This window comes from Balearica regulorum, chromosome 7 (assembly GCF_011004875.1).
Source record: "Balearica regulorum gibbericeps isolate bBalReg1 chromosome 7, bBalReg1.pri, whole genome shotgun sequence".
NCBI classification, from domain to species: Eukaryota; Metazoa; Chordata; class Aves; order Gruiformes; family Gruidae; genus Balearica; species Balearica regulorum.
In genome coordinates, this window is record NC_046190.1 from 37,819,581 (window position 1) to 37,838,533 (window position 18,953).

The 18,953-nt window shown below is 42.0% G+C and overlaps 1 protein-coding gene across 5 annotated transcripts in view; it reads right to left on the bottom strand.

Annotated features, from left to right (window-relative positions):
* Positions 1-18,953, bottom strand: part of PCDH15 (protocadherin related 15) — an 872,980-nt gene that overhangs the window by 75,379 nt on the left and 778,648 nt on the right. For all 5 annotated transcript variants that reach the window (XM_075759010.1, XM_075759011.1, XM_075759007.1 and 2 more), the window contains 4 exons: positions 16,030-16,170; positions 13,656-13,768; positions 1,089-1,198; positions 182-322 (listed from right to left, as the gene is read on the bottom strand). In XM_075759010.1, the coding sequence (XP_075615125.1) occupies positions 182-322; positions 1,089-1,198; positions 13,656-13,768; positions 16,030-16,170 (505 nt within the window). The remainder of the gene's footprint in view (positions 1-181; positions 323-1,088; positions 1,199-13,655; positions 13,769-16,029; positions 16,171-18,953) is intronic.

Consider the following 18,953-nt stretch of genomic DNA (forward strand, 5'->3'; position numbering starts at 1 on the left):
TGTACAGAAGACAAGCGTAGCGATCAACAAACGCAGTCTCTGCTGCTCACATACCATCATCGCTGTATTCCTGGTAACAAAACAAGGTCATCATGTAAAGTGCAGTTATCAATATCCTCAAAAAGTAACAATATTTATGTATATTAAAAAGCAATTTAAAAATAAGGATTTTTAAACTTACTTTTGGAAGGGACACGCAGATTGGATCGTACCACTTGTAAGGAGTCTGCTTGAACTCGAAGCTCGTAGCTTTTCACACTTTCATAATCCAGAGACTTTTTAACCGAGATCACGCCTGTTCTGTTATTAATAGCAAACACATCTGAAAGCCAGCAAAAACAGAAGTAACTTTCTAAGAGGCATAAACACTTTTTTTTTAGTGCTTAAGTGCTTCTATTTTGGTGACGACACTATTCTCCGTCACTGCCTTCAGAAATTTGTTCCCGCCCCTCCCTCAGGCCTCTCAAAGCCCGTCTAACTCCTCTTTGAAGCCGTCTTCTAAGGAGCACAGCAGCTGAATCGAACCTGCTACTGGAGGAACCAACCTGAGGACACGCTGGCAAGAGCGGACGAGGCAAACAGCCTGCTCTCACAAAAAGCAGGGTGGGACGGGGAACTCTTTCACATCCCTCCAAAGAATTTAGTGTAATTTCAAGGTGGATCATGGCGAGTACCCAATAAGGATGGAAATGTAGGAACGATGTTTGGTTTAACTATCAGGCTTTAAGTCAATACTTGTGGCTAGAGCATGGCAAAGTCTATAACGCCTTAAAACAGATTTCTAAGCAAGAAGGACGACGCCGTCAAAGCTATTTGTGTTCTTATTTCGGTACGCCATGGATTAGCACCGATGTGAATTTTCACATCAGTGAAAATTTCACCATATTTTAATTTTAATTGTAATTCTGCTAACTAATCTGCTCTTTAGCTGACCTCTAAAGGCTTGATAATGGCAGACCCTCCTGTTCGGACAGATGAGATGCCATTTCACCTCAGCAGCTTTATTTCTAATCACTATTTCTTGGAAGACTCCTGGTGCACGCCCTAGGCTCAGCATTAATCCCCAAGACCGAAATATCAGTACTTACCCTCTTCATTTCCTGAAACAATTGAATATACAATTGTCTGGTTCAAGGCGGCCGCTGTAACAACTGCGACCACGGTTCCTTTTGGTGCGCTTTCGCTCACTGGCGGGGGTCTGCGGAATTGAACAGAAGTATTTGTGTTATCGTCCGGTTGCCTGAACAGCAGATTACTGAAACTTATTCCTCAGGCTAGCGGTTCCACCCATCCATTAGGCTGGCAAAGTGAGATGATCTGTTATTACGGAAAGACATATTAAAAAGGTAAAGGTTTAACCTTTGCCTTCTGCAAACACAAGAAAAGAGTAAGAAGTCTAACTGACACAAGGCGACAATATAAAGATAGAATGGTTCTTTGATAGAAGAAATGGAAAAGCAGGGAATAATGAGTAGGAAATAACAGAAACACAGGAACTACCACAGACTGATAAACTGCAAGTAAAATTTAGAACATAACAGCTCTTCTATAGTAGTCACCTCTACGAAGCAAGCTCAGTAATCTATCAGAAACGCATGCAGGAAAATTCACTCGTGGGTAAACCTCTATCATTTAAACAGTGAGCACTTCAAAGTCACCTCCGCAGGAATTTCTACTCTTCAGAAAGATCAAAAAAATTTCCTGCCAACTTATTTCAGTACTAAAAGCCAAGATGCTTTTCAGGAAATCAACTGCAACCCAAGTATACGTACACATCTTCTAAGCATTCGGTAAATGGGTTCTGATTCATTGAGCGCTGACTCGTGTAGAGAAAGAACAGGAAAAAAGATTACACTACTAACACATCAGTATCTCATGTTCTTTGTACCCTACAAACACTGAAAACCGAGCATCTCATATTCAGCGTAGTTTCCTTGTGTATAAATAATGAGTTTCCTCCTGAAATGCAGCAAAGACTTACTTACTTTACTTACTTTACTCTTTCCTACTGTTAAATGCTGTCTCCTCAGAAAACGTGATGAGTAACATCGTGAGATGCTGTTTCCTCAAGGAAACCGCAACTACTTCAGAATGAGCAGAGAGTCTGTACTAATGGATTTAAAGCTGCAATCTAAACAATTGCAACAAGGAGGAGTGAGACATTTGAGCTAATCTCAAATCCAATGTTCAGATTTTCATCACAGCAAGTAAAAGCCGAATTCGTGCTTGGAACTATTCATGCTGTGAACAAATAAATTTGAAAGGAAAGGTTTGCACACATCCATAAATGCAGATGAAGATAGGTTGAGATAGGCTGCTAAACAGGAGTAGACTTTAAGGAGCATTGCAGTTGTACACTGATCTTTAAAATTCTGGAGAGAATCTACACCTGCTTTCATTTCAGAGAGTATTTTATGACTTCCCTCTTTCATCCTCCAGGTATTTTCACACCACGCCTTCCCATTCTGAGGGCAGAAAGCTGGAACCCCAGGTTGCAATCCTAACTACTGAACCCAAACTGTCGCCATCACACACCAAAAGACCCCCAAATCTGCCCTTGATTTCTGTCTTACAAACATTTTCTTTGGGATGAATATTGGTTCAAACATCCTAGAAAAAGAGCTAGTTAATGGCACCGAATATACAAATTAAAAAAATTCAGTGGGTAAATTATTCATTAGTGTTTAAGAAAAAAAAAAAAAAAAAGACCTGGTAGATTTACTTGCCTTCATGCTTTGTGGCTTTCTGCAGCAACTGCCTTCTGCCTACATGAACACTGGTCGGAAGTTTTCCTATACTTCTGCCTCTTCCCTTTCACTCAAACACACGTGCATGGAGCAGATCGCTCCGGCTCCCAACCTTCTGCCTCAAGTGTGCTATCAGCAGTAAAAATAAAATTCACTAATACTGCCTGATTTATTAAGCTGCAAAACTAGCGGTATAAAATGCTTATTAATGTGCATTTTACAAATGCAAAGGTTAATCTCAGAGACAGGAAAAAAAAAGGCTGTCAAATCTGAAAGCATTTCCAGCTGCAGCTCTTCTGATGAGGTCAGAGATGCAGGCCAGCAAGGAAAAATAAACATCTTTTTTACGTCGCATTAATATATTATGTTGTTTGCTTTTTCTTCTTCGAACAAAACACCTCACGAGCGTGTACACACAAAGCCCACATTTCATCTGAAGCGCACTTTCAGTAGATTCTGTTAATGGAAATGGCCTTGTAACTTCCCCTCTTGACATAGCTGAATTAAATGAATTGACAAATCAATATCAATTAGCAAGCGGCTTTTGTGGTTGCTGTGAGAGGCTATAGAGGGAGCGGTCAGACCGCCACAGCAATTGTATTGATTTCACTTCCCGGATTTAACTCAGGTGATCAGGTTCAGCGGGAGCAATGCATCAGCTGAATTAAAACATACAGCCGGTCACTTCAGAACATTTTGCTGAAGTGTAGAGAAGTGAACCGGCAAAAGACAGTGGTGTTCAGCTGACAACATACTGTTCTGTAGCCTGTGCTACAAGCTCTAATAAGCTTTCTTTGGGGATAAGTTCATTATTTTCCAATTTTTGAATGACTAAGATGCTTTTTTTTTCCCCCCCTTTTTTCAAAGTGGTATACATATTTGAAGCCATTTTAGGGAACAGGCAAGGGCATTTTTAAGTAATAATTTTGCATTATTGGATAATAAAGGACAGCTATTTTTGCAAGACAACATGACACTAGCAAAGCAGCGCAATCCAGTCCAAGCCACCCAGAGAAGGCTTAGAAAACCAACGGCACAGTGAAAGAGCTGTCGCCGCTGTGACTTCTGACTTCAACCCACGATGAGTTGGGTTCAGAGTGTCTGAAGGTAGTTTTGTCTGATCATGTCTGCAGCACCCTAGCAAGCCCCTGAGCGGAACTGCCGATACAGGCGTTGCCCTGCCGGCCACAGGCTCTGACCGTACCCGGCAGCATGTTCCCAGCCCTGTCGCCTGCGGGATCGGCACGCCAGGGCCTTACCGCCCACTGCTGATTGACGTGAAATATTTTCAAGGAAACGGTTGCTTTCTGAGCTTCTGAACAAAACCCCTTTCTCAAACATGCGATTTCTAATACTCCCCCCCAACACTTACATGTGTGGGTATCCACAGACATACAGTCACTGAACGTAAGGCGGCTCCATGCATTAACATGATAATCCCCTTGCACCCCATAAATCTTGGGGTGAAATGGGACAAACAGCAACTAACACACACTAGCCACCTCGGCTGCAACTCAGTCTACCCACAGCCTTAACCTTCCCTCCTGAACGCCCTCCTTCGCACAACCATCTTTTGACGATGACAAAAAATAACTCTTTCTACACCGATGTTCCTTCATTCATGTGTACTTTTCTGTAACCGTCACAGCGACGTGCAATTTAGGCTGGTCAATCTTCATTGTCATGTTTTCACAGAAATAGTAAACGGTATCTTGTCAGCATCCAGGATGGGATGGATACCAGGAGGAGTCCCCCCCATCATCACAACTAAATCCCTGTAGGATCCCCGGACCTGGGTGAAGCCACCCAACCTGCCCAACCTCTTCCTGACAAGTCGTGGGGAGACAAGAGGGCACGAAGGCAGCAAAGGGTAAAAAAAAAAAAAAAAAAAGGAGCAGCCTCAACCATTCTGTGCTACGCTGAGATTGGTAGCCAATGGCCTCGGCTTTGGGAAGAACAAAGTCATTTAAAATTGACAAAAGAGATTCAATACTAAGTCTTCCGTCCCACTCTGCTGTTTTAGTTACCCCTGAACAAGTTTAAGAGTTGCCTGTATTTCTATTGCATTGTTTACTGCTTCAGTATGAAACCATGCCACAAAATGCGCTTGCCCCTCATTAAAAAAAAAAAACCAACCCCAAACTAGAAAATCAACAGGATTAAAAGAAAGTCATTATTTATAAAAACACTGAAAAAGGATTCAAATTGTAAAAGAATAGTATCTTTCAATTAGCTGTATCTCAATTGTCCGTATCTTGATCAGAGGGGGAAATGGACACTAAACACGTATCAAATACATCGCAGGGCATAACTATTTTTAATGTCCAAAGTGAAATTTTAACTTTTCCTCTCTTCTGCTTCTTTTTTCCCTTTACTAAACACGTCAGACTCTCATCCATTTTTCAATTTGCCTGATACCCAATATGCTTTAAATTCACCATGAAACTCTTCTATCTCCAAAAGCATGAACACGAGATTTAATCAAAAATTAAATTTCAAACCAGCAAACTCAATAATAAATTGGAAAATTGGTTCAGTACTGAAGTTTAATAGTGTGATGTGTATGTACTCTGTATTAGACACTTCAGTCGACTCTATTTTGTGGATTATATTTTAGTTCATGGAGGTCCATAAGCATACCTCAGAACTTAAAATACTTTATTTTTTTGTTTAATTACATTGCTAAGGTTCTCAGCTCAGCTTGATTAAAATGACATTTGGACCTCTCCTGGTAAAATTGTCTCCCTATCTTCTCCCACATCACAGCTTCTTAAAGTGCTTTGGCCTCAGCTACTTTTAACTCTCAAGTGCATTTTACCTGAAGCTATTCCACCCTCTTCGACCCAAAAGACGTTCCTGAGCAGCGTTCCCATTCCTGCACAGGCTCTTTTCATCCGGCTCCTCATGGGAAGTGACGTCATTTGGCTTTTCATCTGTCTGATGCTTTGCATTAAAGAGAAGCTATGTAAGCCATGAAAACCAACTGAATTTATGTACTTTTCTGGAGAAAAGTCAAGTGTAGACAGAGCAGCAGAGAGACTAAAATGAGGCGAGCTAACAGTGAAGTTATATGGAAAACAAAATAGTGAATAAAAGTGCTCCAGACAGAAACACTTAAAACTGTCTGGCTATGCAGCTGAGTTTTTAAAGTTGTGAAAAAAACGTACGAGTTTCTAAGTGGTGTAGCAAAACAAAAAACCCCCAAGAAAGCAAGAAGTAAACATCATGACTGCAACTCTTCTAATCCTCTCACCAATGCATTTAGACTACCTTGCCTTCCTGTCCTTGCTTAGAAAAAGAAGGACCAAGCCACATTGTAGAGCAATAACTGACCGATTTCTCAATTTTTCAGTTTCCAGTATGTGCAACTGTAACATTCTGAACAGTCTGACAGAGACGGTGACTCTTTCTTTCTGGAAAAGAGTATTTTCTTCTTAATTAGATGTATTTTTCAAGCAGTTTATCTTCAAAGCGTCCTGAAAAGGATCATGTATTCCTTACTGTACTTAATATCCTCACTTACTGTCTCAATTCTCAAATTGGTTCAAGACATTCTGACCTTTTCATGGTATTTATCTCTAAAACAGCTGACAAGGGAGTCTGGACATCGTCACAGTGAACCCCTGTCATAGCCTATTCTCTTTTAAAGCTAATGTCAGATTTTGTTCCCGTGAACTCTGTCATCAGGCATAATGCATTTGTGTGATCCCACCAATCTTCCTAAATTAAAGCTACGGACATGAAGATATGAACATTTCTGTCAGGATTTCTACAGAAGCAGAAAAGAAAAAAAAAAAACAACCCAAAAAAGAAATTCCCAGCAAGCACAGTATAGGACACACTCACATGCTCGAATCAGGAATGTAGCGACAGGATCGATCCTAAGACGAAGGGTAAGGCAGTGGCTTTGCGCTCTCATAATATACTGCTGAAATATAGGGTTTAATACGACATTTGTGTATGCAGATTCCCTGCCCAGACCTTGGGCTCTGTGCTTACCTCTTCTGGTCCAGCCAGGGGACATGCAGCTGGGATCCTTCCACCATAATATTTCATTGGGGAAAAATATCCATAAAATTAGAGTTTCCTTTTCATCTGGTAAAAAGGAGTTTTTTTAATAAAATGCAATGTAGCACTACTAAAACAAGGAAATCGGGGGAAAAGGGTGATACTTCTACTACACTGTAATCATCTACTAACTTGCTCATTTTTCAGTGGCAAACCATGCTTCCGTATCTGCTGTAGAAACAATTTAATTTCTTAACTTTTATAAACACATGGTAAAGTGCGCTTTCTTATTTTTTTATTACCAAAAAAGTAAGTACCAGGAGAACGCCACCATAAAACATCGATTCCAAAGGCAAAAATCACACATTTTCCTGAAGCCAAGCTGCCACTGACATGTGAGGCAAATTAAAAGCGCATGTTGGAACCTACGCATCATTCCTCTCGAGCATCAGTTGGAGGAAAGCATCGACTATTTTATTCCCCCATCTCAGAAATGCTGCATCACAAATGTTGCCAGTAGTATTTCACTATTTTCCACGTTTTTCATTCCTAAAATGTAAATATAAATTCCAATATGGGAAAGGTAGAGGAAGCAGCAGTAAGACTTGGATATCCTGGGAAAAGGATTACCCAAATGGATGCTCTAAATCTACCACCATTAAACAAAAGACATTTGAGGGACACAACTAAACCACTCCTGTTGGAAGAAGAGGGGGGCATGTCCCCCCTAACTGAGCACTGCTTAAAATGGCAGCGAGCTCTCCTAACAGGAAGGAAAAAAGAAAACTCAGGTAAACAGAGGCTTAAAGAAACACAGCTCACGAGCAGCCTGATGAAAACCCAACTGCGTCTAAGGCAGAAGTTTATATTCTGCCACTTCAGCACGTGATTTCATTTAGGAAGCAGCTTGATTCCCCGAATAATGCCATTTTACTTACGGGAAACAAATGACGACTTCTCAAATGACTTCTCAAAGCAACACGTCAGAGACAAGTAAGTAAATCAGTAAGACAACAGCTTTGAAACCCGTTGCCTCCAACCCAAAACTGCTCCCTTCCCCTTCAAATCCCTGGAGTGCATGGTTTGGGTTTTTTTCGCCCTGTCGTGCTCTTGAACAAAGGACAATCTCAGCTGCTGTCCTCATTTCTAAAGAGAGCGTATCATTCCTGATTTTTTTAAGACACGTATAGAATAACCTGTTCCTCTCCCTGGAATAATTAATTTCTCTTAATACTTGTATTTTTCTCTCATGCGTTGTAAAGAAGGATGACAGAATTAGTAGGACACTCAAGAAAAGCACCGTTACTTCTCCAAGGCCTCAGGATGCTGTTCTGCCCCAAACAGCACCTTTTTGAAGGAGGCACCAAATTAGAGAGATTTCAAACATGAAATGCTACCCGTGCCCTCAATGCCTCGGTGCAGGATTCCCCGTTTCCTCTTCCACAGTGAGGATAACTGCTTGAACCGAACAGCACTAAACCAGACACCTGGGAAAAGCCTCTTGGAATAACTTCCAATTGATTCCAGGTATGCCTCCGTAATTTTGTGTTGTGAAATCCTAGGATACAGAGCTATTTGCTTGGACGATATCTGCCTACAGTGTTGGCGGATTTAATTAAGTGGAAAACATTACATCGCATCATCTACTGAGCGAGCGAGAGGTCCACATGTCACAAAATCTCTCTTTTTAACCAGAACACATTTTCACAGCAGAGTGTTGTTGCTAGCAGAGAAATAAAATGCCACACTACATTTACATCAAGTAATACCCTCGAATTTGCAATTTCACGTATTTCCTTATAAATTGGAACCAAACTTCAGATCACCATACAAGTGGACACATATTTTCAATCACGTTGGGGACCTATAATGCAGTATTAACAGAAATGAAAAGTTTCCAGTATTTTCCTTGTCCTGCTATGGAATGGCTGAACACCTGTTTAATGTGTCCACAGGCAATAATTAGGAACCAGTGACGCCGCTTTCGGTTAACATTTAATTTCCTGCTACAGCAGCACATTGCTATTAGCAATGACCTTCTAGTTGCAGAGGATGTAGTATTTATTAATTAACCAAAAAAGAGAAAGATCCCAAGTCCCTTTAAACGTTTACTTTTTTTTAAAATGAAAACGTGGTCATAAAAAGGACAGGCTTGCTAAAAAAAAAAACCCAAAAAAAACTTTTTATATTCATCTGAGGTTCACTTCACATCTGGTCTTCACTGTTCCAGAGCACTACTAATTATGATCTGTTAATTAAGAAATGAAAGTGCTGCCATTACCTGTTTGGAAGAAATGGAAACTTCTGGATCAATTACTTGCTCTGGAGTTCAAGCAAGAGGTGATCTGGGTGGAGTCGTCAGGACAAGAGCAATAGTTGTTTGGGAAAGGAGCACTCAAACAGCTGATTTTGATTTTCCCAAGCAAGTGATTTATTGCCAGCGACGTGGCTGTTTCACCAGATCAAAGTCACCATTAAAAACCTTAATCAACTGTGTGAATGGCCACAGCCTGTTTGGGACAGCGATGCAGAAAGCCTCACGTGCCGTGTGCCGGCACCCCTCTCTCCATCACCTTGCCGTGCCCAGCACCGCAGGCCCTCGCTCTGCAGGCTGTCACTTCGGCTGGACAGAGGCAGTGGAAGCGGCAGCTCCCAACACTTGTCCGAACGCTGCTGACAACCGCCCCGTGCGTCAGGTTTGGCGCTTATGTCTCCCTCCGCTGTCAGCGCTTTGGGGAACCAGCAAAATCCGACTGACTGCCAAATGCCCCGCAGGGAGATGCTGCAAGAAGAGCAGCAGCAGCAGCAGCGTCCTTCCCTGGCAGCAAAAGGTCAAGCGGGCTCAGAGGTGGACTAGCCATCTACAATTAAATGCCCGCATGTTATAGGCCTTTGATTCTTTTTGATTTTTGCCTCTTCACACTTTGCGTTTTTGCGGAACAAGCAAACGATGCTTGGTTTGGAAAACACTTTATTTAGCAGGCACTGCTGCTGTCGGCTCTCTCAAAGTCAGATTTAATATCTATGACAAGGACAGACAAGGATCTAAGTAGAGAAGGATCCACATTGCTAATGTGGTTAAACTCTGCAGCTTCAGAACAAAGATCCAGGCTAGGAACGCCGGGATAGCCTGCAACTCCAGCTGAGGTGCGGTGAAGGCAGCTAGGCTCACATCTAAGGATGCACTAGCGAGAGATCTGTGGGCGCTGCAGCGTATCGGTGTCCCCAGAAGAAGGTCCAAGACAAGGAGCACTAGGCATGGATCATCTGGCCCTTATTAACTACGCTAACGGCCTGCAAGCCCCTCGGATAGCATCTTCACAAGCTGCTGGACCAGGACATGCAGACCCGCTGGCTGATGCTGCTCTGCTCCTCACGCGACATGACTGCGTGGAGGAGGAACTGCTGGGATGCTTGGCCTTGACTTGCTAGTTCCCACCAGAAGAGTTGACTGGTTCTGGCAGCTGTCTTTCTGCTGTACTTTAGCGGTCATTTATCTCAGTCATTAGGAAGGAACTGTATTTTATCACTTGCTTGTCATAAAGCAACTGCTCCATGGTGTATTTGATGGTTCTCGGAGCTCTCAGCTTCCCTTGGCTGTTTTACACGTATAGCGCAGCAGCATTGAGAAGTCAATCTCCAGTATAATTTACAATCCAAACAAAGAACTTGGGGGGAAAAGAGACTAATTAATTTGCCCCAAAGTATGGAATAATGCAGGAGGAGAGCCAGTGAATAAAATGCAAATCTATGGCTCTCATCTACTTGACTCATCTACTTCCTCCTGTGGAAGTGACTTTAAGACACAGATAATAATCAATCAAAGCCTTGCTTACTATGAAGAGGACTCCAAGCAGAGACCCCAACGTGCTGGCGTACTTCTGGCAGAGCAGGGAGCTGCCAGACCAGCAGCTCAAGGCAGAGCTGCGCTTTTATCTCCCTGGCTGCCTAACACAGCTATGCCTTTTTGATCGTGCCATCTGGTCCCCTCTCTCCTATTTTTTGTATTTCCTTCTGATTTGTAATACGTGCTGCAACTGCCCAGGCAGCTTTACTCTGTAGAACTGTTCAACTGTGACCTTTTTCTAAATACACAGAAATGAAGTTTGTAAAACAGCTAGAAAAAAACGCTGGAATCATCCAGATGATGATAATTATGCAAGCAAAGATCAATACTAATCCACTCTAAAGCCACTAATTCTCAATCCTTCAGAAATTCTAGTATCCACATCCAACAGTTTATCATTTTGCAAGCAGCACCGTTACTCTGTGCTGACACTTACCCTAAAGATACACTATGTCAACTGAAAAATAAGGTTATATGAAACCTGCCAGTTTCAGCTTGCGTCACTGTCAAGAAACCAAACACGAAGTGCAGTTTGCAGAGCGTGACGATCCCTGAAAACCTTAGGAATCGAAACTAGTCCTGCTCCAAAATATTTGAGAGAGTCTCAGAGCTGAAGCAGAAAGTTTGGGGGTTGTTTTCATTTAATTTCTGACGTTGACGAAAATGCCCCCAAAAGATTTTTTAAAGTTTTTTTACAATGGTGCGCAGCAAAGAATTTACCAAGAATGGAGCAGTGCCATTTCTTTGGAAAGGGAAAACAGGCTATTCAGTTAATCCTGATGAGTTTGCAAGGAGGAGGAGATAACACGGGTTATTCACAGTTGTCATTTGAGGCTGTTAGGGGATACCAGCCACTTTTTACTTCAGGCTTTCTGCACTGTAGTGAAATAAAATTCCCATCTCCTGGGATAAAACTGGAGCTCAAGGTGGCCGCAGGAAGCGTGAGCTCCGTTTGTTTTCCGAAGGCAACGCAAGCTCCGCCTGTGCTCCTGGAACCTTACGGTCTCTTCTCCCGATGGCGACGCTGTGTTGGCTGGGGTGAGAACTGCAAGATACCTCTGCTACATGGCAGAGGCACACCACACCATGCTCCCGGGACTCCTGAGGCCGGACTCTGGCTGGACGCAGCCCGAGTGGTCTAGCACCGCGGCCTCTCCCAGAGCACGCTGCTCGGGATCGCATTTATCACCAGGTGAGATGCAAGTCAAGGACAAGCTCCTTAACGGTGCAAGTCATTTGGAATAAAGTTATAAAAGAAAAAGGAAACAAAATGCATTACTAAGTACGCCCCCAGCAGCAAAGAGTCTCTTTCGGTGCTCCAGCCCCCTGCCTGGCTCCTGAGGGGAGGTAAATTAGCTCTTGTCATTTACCCAAAGCGTGGAGTAGCATGGAAAGGTCTCACAATTATCGTATTTTCATGTCTGTTAAATATAGCTACACAAACAGGACCTGTTCAATTTTTTCTTGAAAATAGTAACACAGAAGGTTAAGTCTACTACAGAAAGGCCTTAAATATTATTCAGAAATTGCATGCATTCACATCTCTGAAATTACAGAAACAAACGGCAACATTTTTATTTAAAGGTCTACTTTTTGCTGCATTACCTAAACTACACTTTATACATTTGAAGATATCTAACAAAATTTAGGGAGCAGCAGGAATAATCTCTCTCAAGAAGATTCCTTCAGCAAAGGATTACCATTTGCACTATCATTAAATGCAAAGTTTATAATTTGGCACTATTCCTTTAGATTTCATACTTGTTTCACGATGAAATACAAAATTAGTAGAGGACTGGCAGTATTTTGCTATTTTTCATTTCTTTAAGATATTGTTTCAAAATGCTAATACTCTAATCATGAGGAAAAATAGAATGCACATCATGAATTTTTGTCTCGACATCTTCAAATAGCTGAGAAATCCTCTCATTAGGCTCTACTGAAGCCAATAATGTTACATTCCAGTTTCTGATTTCCTGCTGTACTTTGCTTTGAAAATGTATGTACGAACCCCATTACATTCCGATACTGATCGTGTCGCCACATTGGACTCGAGCACATACTGCAGCAAGGCTGTAACTTCTTGGTATCAGGAGACTGGCTGCATTGATCCTGTCACTTCCCGTTATTATATAGATGCCAAACTCTTGACGAACACATTCTGTGTAACTAAATTTAACAACCTGATCAGCAGCTTATGTACCACTTTTTTTTATTTAAGAAAATGGGGTTGATTTTATTAAATTGTCAGAGAGTAAACTTTATCAAATTGTGACTCTGTAGTAATAATAACTATCATCTGCACTTCTAACATCAAAGAGATCGAGTCTGAATTCCCTCGTGTCCCACGTGAATGGTGTACAGGATCAAAACACACTCAGACAGACTGGAGGAAACTTAACCCAGAGCCCCAGTGATCCCAGCTACAGTTTCAAAGCACAAAATTTTTTGTCCATCCACATGAGTGACACTCTCAACAGCTTCTGAGAGGATCAAACCAACCTCTCCTTACTGTCATTGTCACCTACAGCCCAGATCTCTTCAGTTGGAGACAACCTGTTAAGATGGTGACATTGCCTTGCTATCTGCTAGGATTAGGGAACGACAGGCTGCCAAATAACTTACAGCTAAGAGAAAGAAGCAACTCTAAAGTGTTTTGTCACCCTCACTTTGCCAAACGGCAGCGCTGCAAAAAAGTCCTGTGTGTAATTTCACACAGCCGTTCTGGTGGACTTGAGTGCTGACCGCTCTCTCCTCAGAGCAGCATCCAATTCTAGTTCCTAAAGAAGAGTTAACATCAGTAAGTATGCTATCAGCTCTAAATACACAATGTTTTTGGTGCTTTGGTTCAAACCTTATTTTTGTGTCTTATGCCCTTCCGTGAGCCAAAGTGAACAGCAGAAGTACAAAAGTTGAGGTATACGCAGGGGAAGTGCTTCCATGCTGACAACAGACTATTTTTGTAGCCCACGTATCTCAGGTAAGCATTCAAACAGGAACTTATTTCACCGTTAAAAAATAACAGTTGTAATGTGAACAAATAAATGTTTTACCGGTATTCATCCTGCGTGAACCGTGGAATTACTGAAGGCTGCAGTACAGCAATTTCTACGGTAGTGGTGTTGAACTTCACAGGATCCCCATCATCATACGCAATGACCACTAGCTATAAACAATACAGAAAATCACTTAGTATGGGTAAGAACATTTTTTACGTTGACTTCCTGTATTTTCAAGGTCTGACAAGTCAGATAAGATTTTCTTTCACTGCAAATCATACATCGTAAAGGAACAAAACAGAGGGAAAAGATGACAGCCATCCACACGTTGAACCATCTGCTAGAAAATGGACAGAAACACAGTGAACTGGAATTCAAATGCAAGTCTTCTACAAATACCTCTCCAAAACGCATTGCCAGCTTCAAGTATATTTTTCAGGGGAGTCTCTTCACATCTAACCACAGACTGTGGCATGTTTCAGCATACAGGGGATCTTCAGATTCTTAAGAGGATTTTTTTTTTTTTGAGGCGATAATGTTTATTTTTTTGTTTTGATATCAAACCTTGGTTTTAGATATTAGTGTGAGCAACACAGAATTCTTACCTAGGGCTTTTTGTGTTTGTTTTATTAGGAGTTATAGGTGATTTTTCAATTTAAAATGTAGAAATGTAGAACTGAACTATATACCGTTACCGGAGGTATGAGAAACATGGACAAGACCAGAGACCTTCTCCAAAGGCGGCCTATTATCAATCTTGTGCTTATCTGATCTTCACTCCTGTCTATTTGCTTATTTAATCTGTGCTCGTCTGCTGGGACAAATAGCTTCACCTGCTTTCAGCTTTCATGTGAAGGTGAGCTATCTGCTAGCACAAGGATGAGAGGCCAGCCCACTGAGGATGGAATAACGGACCATTTTCCAGTGTCCTCCCTCTCTAAATTTGTCCTTATTTCAAGAGGTCACTAGGTGGAGCAGCTCAGTAGCTCAGTCTAGCAAAGGGTTTTCAACTCATTTGTGCAAGTCCAAGCTATTCTCAGAATAGGTCGGTGAGGGGAGAGCTTAAAACAAAAGAAGGTATTTTTTCAGTCAACGTATTAGGGAGCTCACCAGTGCAAGATAGCACAATTGCAGAAAGTATGCGTATGTTAAAAATTGCCTGGATAAATTCACAGAAAACTCAGTGGCAGATACAAGCCCAATGGTCTAGATGCAGTTACCAACTCAAAGTCTCCGCATCGCTGATTTCTGGAGTCTTTTCTGTGCTTCCTCCCTAAGCATCCGAGTTTTCACAGAAAAGTAACGCTCTGCTAAATTTACCATTGGTCTGCCCTGACATAGAGCAGTCTTCATACAGAAACGTAGCTCCGTGTCCATGTGCACGTCACAATGTGTTATGTATCACAGCTTCAGAAGATAGCCACACAAATAATTACTGAGAAGTAAAAATAAAAAGTGCCACAACAAAAAAGCTACACTCTGGTGATGTTAACCGAGAGATAATTCTCTTCCCCTTGGAGTTTAGCTAAAACTAGGACTCAAGTTGAAAAGGACTCAAATTAGCACTGTCCTAAGTTCCTAAAACAGGGACAACATTACAGCGCTATGCAAGCTCACTGTAGTGCTTGATGAGACACTCAGAAATGGAAAACACTGGACAGCTTTACTCCTTATAATAGCATAGTACGGAAATAAACCTCTCGCTAATCCTCATTTCAAAATAACTGAAAGAAGAAACAAAACACACCCTGATGACCATACAGAAGGATTGCAGTTTCCAAGTAGGGAAATGATACATAACCCTCCACATATTATAGACACATTTTTTTTTTACTTACTGACACACTTCAATTTTCATTTGGAACTACCTCCTCCACTCATAGATTGAAGAGGGGAGATCTGTCCCAATGATTTTGATTAAATTCATAACTTACTCCACACTAACTACACTTGAGACTCTTCAGGAACACTAACACCACCGTAGTAACTTAAGTCTCCTTAAAGCCAATGTTTTTACATTACAGCACTTGTGAACGGGAAGTCCCAAACTATCCAACTGCGCAGCAACTTTCTGTACAAGATCTCTCACCATCCCTACAAAGTTCTCGCCAAATTGCTGTGCTGACAGCCCTGTTGATGAAAACAAAGAGATCGGAAAGGGAACTTTCAAAAAATGAGGTTTCCCTTCAGCTGCCTCCCTGTTTCTTCTGCCCTCCTGACAGTAGCAATCACATCCATTCAAGACATTTCTGAAATCAAAAAGACACTAAACATGTGCCAGGAAGAAATTAAGGAAGTAAAGAAACAAAATAAAAATTTCACATCTTTCTATGCAATATAAAGCAACACAGAGAAACACGAAGGTAAAAGGAATTCCATCAAATGCAGGCAACATTTACTGACAACAGAGAGCTATACGAGTTCATACCTTAAACACTGTACTTGGCTCTTCATTTAAGTTTACTCGGGTTACTACACGTCCTGAGTTTTCGTCCACATCAAAAATGCTGGCGCTGTAAGGAAACTGCACGACATCTACTTTGTATCGGACTCGACTTGCTGGTGTGCCCTGTAAGGCAAAACCAAAGCAACTCACATATTTTTGTACTTTTGCACATCTCATGAAGTTAGTAGAGAATTAAAACGCAACGCTGGTAAACAGACCACCACAAACAAAGCTTGCAGTTTGCTTTCCTCAGAACTGGGTTTGTTACTAAGCATCCCTCTGCCTCCCCCCAAAAGACTTTACAGTGACATCTGAGAGGTCCAGTAAGAAAAATGACCAGAGGTTTGGAAAGAAGAGAGCTGGAAAACCCATCTACTTAAATACAGACAGAAGCAGGGGTCTGCTTCATAACTACTGAAATTTTTAAATGACAGAAGATGGACACGGCTTAAGGTTGGTTAATATACCTTTCAATAGTATTTTAATGTATTGTAAAAATCCTCTGAAGTTCAAGAAACTTCAAAAACACTCTAAAAACTTCAACACTTATTCAGCTTGTCCTGAAAGTTACAGCGTCTTGTTGCTGCGGACAGGAAGATGTGTGTTAGATTATTTTCTGAAAAGTCAGACTATAGTTCTGCATACAGGACAGTGCAGCCTACGCAACAGTCACACGCTTCTCTTTTAGAGACAACAAAATGAAAACAGCACCGAGACGGTCACGAGTACTGGTGTGAAGTGAGCAGATACCTGTGGCCCTCCCTACCTGTAACAGAGGGCTTTTGCCTCTCAGCAGGAGCCTGAACGTTACCAGTGCCGCTTACTGTTAGGTATCAGAGCTGGCTCTAAGCATGACGTCAGAAAACAAAAAGGAGAACACGTTTCTTACATCAGTGGTAATAGAAAATGCGGTTTTGCAAATGGATTTTAAGTAGCCCTGGAATGAACCCTCCCCGCTGCTCAAAGCCTGTTTCAATGACAAGGAACAAGGGCAGACAGCCCATGCATGTGTCACAAATTGTCTGTGTGCATACGCACCCAAAACACCAAATTAAAAGGGGAAGAGGCATTGCCAGAGGGTATAATAGATTAATTTTTCAGATCAGTAATCCGTCATTTTCTAATAGAAGGCTATTTATCCGATTTAACTGTTGTAACACTAACTGCCTAAATAAGAGTTATTGTGAAGAACAAAGTTTCTTAAAGTATCCGTTCTATTCCAGTGGTCACCCTTCAGAGGACGTGGAGTGTCACCATGGCCGTGTGCCCGGCCCAAGGGGCAAGCTGTTCCCACACGGCAGAGCCAGGAGGGCCCCGGCAGCTTGCGCTGACCTGTGTCATCTCCCAAGGCCCAGAAAGCAAAATGGGTGGCAATGCCTGTCCCCAGGATCTCCGCAGTCCCACCGTTCCCTGGTAGCACCCCAGGCCCTGCTGCAACAGCCGCTTTCCCATGGGTGCCCAGAGGAGCTTCTCCGGTAGCGGCAGGATGGCTCCTGGCACCCAGCAGACCCTTCTGGCAGGAATCACCCCGCCTCTTTTGGGATGAGATGAATCGTACCATCGACCGTTTACAGAGGATGTCTGCGAGACATCAAATTTTAACAGGTTACTTCCATTCTTAGCGAGTGCCCCTTCACTAGTGTTGATCATAATCCGCTGTTTTCAAAGATTGAAAGCCGACGTAGCAGCAGGTTAATAAAGTAGCAAAGCCAGTACGAATATAAACTATGGACTAAAGAGCTGTAAAAAAAAATAAAAAAATAAAAAAGGTGGCATCAAAGAAGGGGGTTTAGAGCAAAGAAAGGGGTTTTCTTGCACACTGATGTCTGAAGAACTATTTTTCAGCAGACCAAAGTCTGCGTTACCTGGATATGTAGACACTTGGGATACTTCTCAGAATTCAAACTAGGTTATTTGCTAAATATATTTAGGAGTAGATTCAGAGAAGCCCCTAGAAACTCAGGTCCTGTCATGAGTATGATTTCAGCTTCTTAATGCTTCCAAGTCTAGACCTCAGATTTGCTGTTGACCTTTACACTGTACTTAAACAGACAAAACAGCAAAGCCCACAGTTTCATTAACAGCAAATTGGTAATTTCCATCTGTATTCAATAATGTGGTCTAAAGCAGCTTTGTTGTTATTGAGAATAGATTCAATGTACTATGTCAGCTACCAACTACAAGGAAACAGGACATTTACTTTTGTAAACAGCACCAGAAACAGCTGCAAATGTGGTTTAAGCTCACTAAATCGTATCAATATTTTGTTGATACAACAAAAGGGCACGGAAATGCTCAGTCAAAATATATAGTCTAAACTAACAACTTGACTGGAATGGATTTAGCACAGGTATTTTACATCGTGCTAATGCATGCTACAGAGCTGAGTAACATGAGGTCAGATTTTGCCACATTAACTTCTGATGAGTAGTAGGACTACTCAACGAATAAACCATACTTCAGTGTGAGAAAAGTGACCCTTCAGCGAAGAGTATTTATTTGAATTAAATATTATTGGTAGCTTGTAGGAATCTAATTGGTTGCATCAATTTTGCAGCTGATAAAAGAACAAGAACACTTAAGTCTAATACTAAAAGAGTAAGACAACGTACAAGGCAGCCAGGCCACCTCAGCCTCCCTGCCCATAAAACCCCGCGCACGTAACGAGAAGCGAGACGGGGCTGGATGTAACCCAGACATTCACAGAGCGCCTGGAGAGACCTGCACAGCCGCTCCTCCGGGTGATTCTAACTGCAGCGGCGATGCGGCCATTGCCTCTTTGCGCCCTCCAAGGGAATCCAGCCCAGGTAGGGTTTATGAGGCAATACACCGCTCCAGCGCCTTTACCAGTTCAAGAACTGGGTCTGCCAGATGTGTTTTGGTGTTTAGTGAAGCAATGTATGAAA